Source organism: Ipomoea nil, unplaced genomic scaffold (genome assembly GCF_001879475.1).
Source record: "Ipomoea nil cultivar Tokyo-kokei standard unplaced genomic scaffold, Asagao_1.1 scaffold2779, whole genome shotgun sequence".
NCBI lineage: Eukaryota > Viridiplantae > Streptophyta > Magnoliopsida > Solanales > Convolvulaceae > Ipomoea > Ipomoea nil.
The window spans coordinates 1,627,010-1,629,451 of NW_017619207.1; the positions used below are offsets into that span (position 1 = coordinate 1,627,010).

The 2,442-nt window shown below is 35.0% G+C and overlaps 1 protein-coding gene across 1 annotated transcript in view; it reads right to left on the reverse strand.

The window, feature by feature from the left end:
• The window catches only part of LOC109157281, a 7,599-nt gene extending 6,930 nt beyond the window's left edge, over positions 1–669 (reverse strand). Inside the window, exon 1 of the mRNA XM_019305181.1 lies at positions 504–669. Within this exon, the coding sequence (XP_019160726.1) occupies positions 504–669 (166 nt within the window). The remainder of the gene's footprint in view (positions 1–503) is intronic.
• Between the last annotated feature and the right edge of the window lie 1,773 nt (positions 670–2,442).

The window sequence follows — 2,442 nt, forward strand, 5'->3', positions numbered from 1 at the left end:
GACATGAGAAAATGGTCAAATAGGCCCCTAAACTTTATCCCAAAGGTCAATTAGCCCCTAAACTTTACAAAAGTGCAATTAAACTCCAAACATGTCAAATTGGGCCAATGAAGCCCAAAAACCGATAAATGACCTATTATTACAGGTCATTTCAATTCCAGCGACCGCGAAAAAATCCAGTCATCAGCGACAAAATCCGGTCGTCCGTTCGTCTTCCACTGGAGAAGGCGGCTGTCGGAGAAGACGACGACGGCCGAATTTTGTCGCCGGTGACTAGATTTTTTCACCGGTGGTCGGAATTCTTCGCTAGTGGCCGAAATCTGTCGCCGGAATTGAAATGACCGGTAATAACATGTCATTTATCAATTTTTGGCTTCATTGACCCAATTTGACATGTTTGAGGGTTTAATTGCACTTTTGTAAAGTTTAAGGGGCTAATTGACTTTTGAGATAAAGTTTAGGGGCCTATTTGACCATTTTCTCGTTAGACATCGGGAATGTACTCTCAACGATTGTGGCAATCGGATCATCAGTTGAGTGCAACAACAAATTTTGTGGAATATCAACTTCTGGACACTCATCATTTGAACATCCAACTATTCCATCACCAATTGAGGCAATCCAATTCGCAAACTGTTCAACTTCTTGTTGTTCAATGCCAGGTTCCATATTACTCAATCATAGATTCTTTATCAATCTTAAAACTCTAACAACTGTTCCAAAAATAAGATGAACTTATAGTTGCAGAAACAATGTCTCGCATTGTACCTCTTAGAACCACTGGTAATATAATATTTGTCTAAAATTTCCACCTAAAATCATTGTTTTCCACAGTCAATTTCCTCCTCAAGTATCTACCTTATTTACAAGTCCTTCGCGATCATTGGATAACCTTTCAAACAACAACCGATTTACAATTAACCGCGAAGAATCTAAAATTGGAATTGAAATTGGTGGAAAGTCCTTTAGTGACTTATTGTATTCTTGTAACAACTTTTCTAATTCTAAGAAACCAATTTTTTTCTTCTCAGCCTCTGTTAATATAAGATCTGGAAGCAAAAATAAGGTAAGAAATTGTTAATTGAAATTGTATCGTTTATATAACAAATTATAACATATAATTACAAAAAACGATAGTACTTGGTTGAAAAAGTAGCCTACATAGACTGAACTGTGCATCTTTAGCGTGATAATGTTACACATCATTCCATACATTTTCTTGCCTATTCAAGGAATTGTAGATCAACAATGTAACAAAAATTTTTCTCATGGAATGTGCGGATGACCACTAACTTGCCTCTTTTATGACATCAATGTATTCTTTATCATCATCTAACAATCCGCATGCATAACATGCATCTCTAAAAGTGATATACTCTACCCTAGCAAATGATCGGATATCTTTAAAACTTGTAGGCCCATGAACCATATTATGAAGGAATCTCAAATAATATAATTCACAGTGCCCGGTAGTACATAAAAGATACGACCAATTGAAAAAAAAAATCCAATTTTCCTTGGATGTCATTCCCGAATGTGTTTTTTCGAAACAAATTTATTGGGAATCTCAATGTATGTTAACCGCCTTGCTTCCACATATTTTTTGTTGGCTTCAAACCATCCATTGAACATACTTTAACCAATAATATGTCGACAGAGCACATCTTCAACACCATCATCATCGCAAAAAATAATGGATTGACAATCTACTAGATGAAAGCTTAACCTCTCAACTGCAGGTGTTCTGAATTGCACATCAAAGCTAAAATGACGCTATGTACATATTTATCTCATCTATGACTTTATTACCATATTCGTCAGTCATACTTTTATAAAATTCGGTTGTTACACGGTCATTCCCTTTATTCACACACTTGAATAAATATTTGATAGATCTTGATTGATTGCTGGTGAGCTGTCGTAGCTCTCAAATTAGAACCTTACAAACGTAGTAGCGGGAGTAAGGGTCGATCCCACGAGGAGTAACTAGTTTAACTTTTGTGCTCAAATTAAAGGTAGGGGGGGTTTGGAATATATCGAGAATAAAGATAAATTAAAAGAGAATTTAAATAAATAAGTAATTTAACTGAACGAATAAAGCAATGAAAATAATATATCGAAACACTTATAATAAGAAACCTTGGTTAGTAAAGATCCACCACCGGAATTCGACACTGATCATTGATTAATAAAGTAATTAATATGCAATTGAATATTTGTCGTGAAATTATTTCATTTCCGTTTTCCTTAGTTGTAGGTAAATAAAGCACAAGCGGTTTAATTACCCCTAACTACTAAATAACCTAAGACAAGCGCTATAGATTTAATTTAATAGCAGCAATAGAAACTAGGAAAACCGACAAACTAAATAACACAAGAACAAGCGGTTGCATTTAATTTAGAAAAATATTCTACCCGAGACCAATTATCACTAAGCCGTCA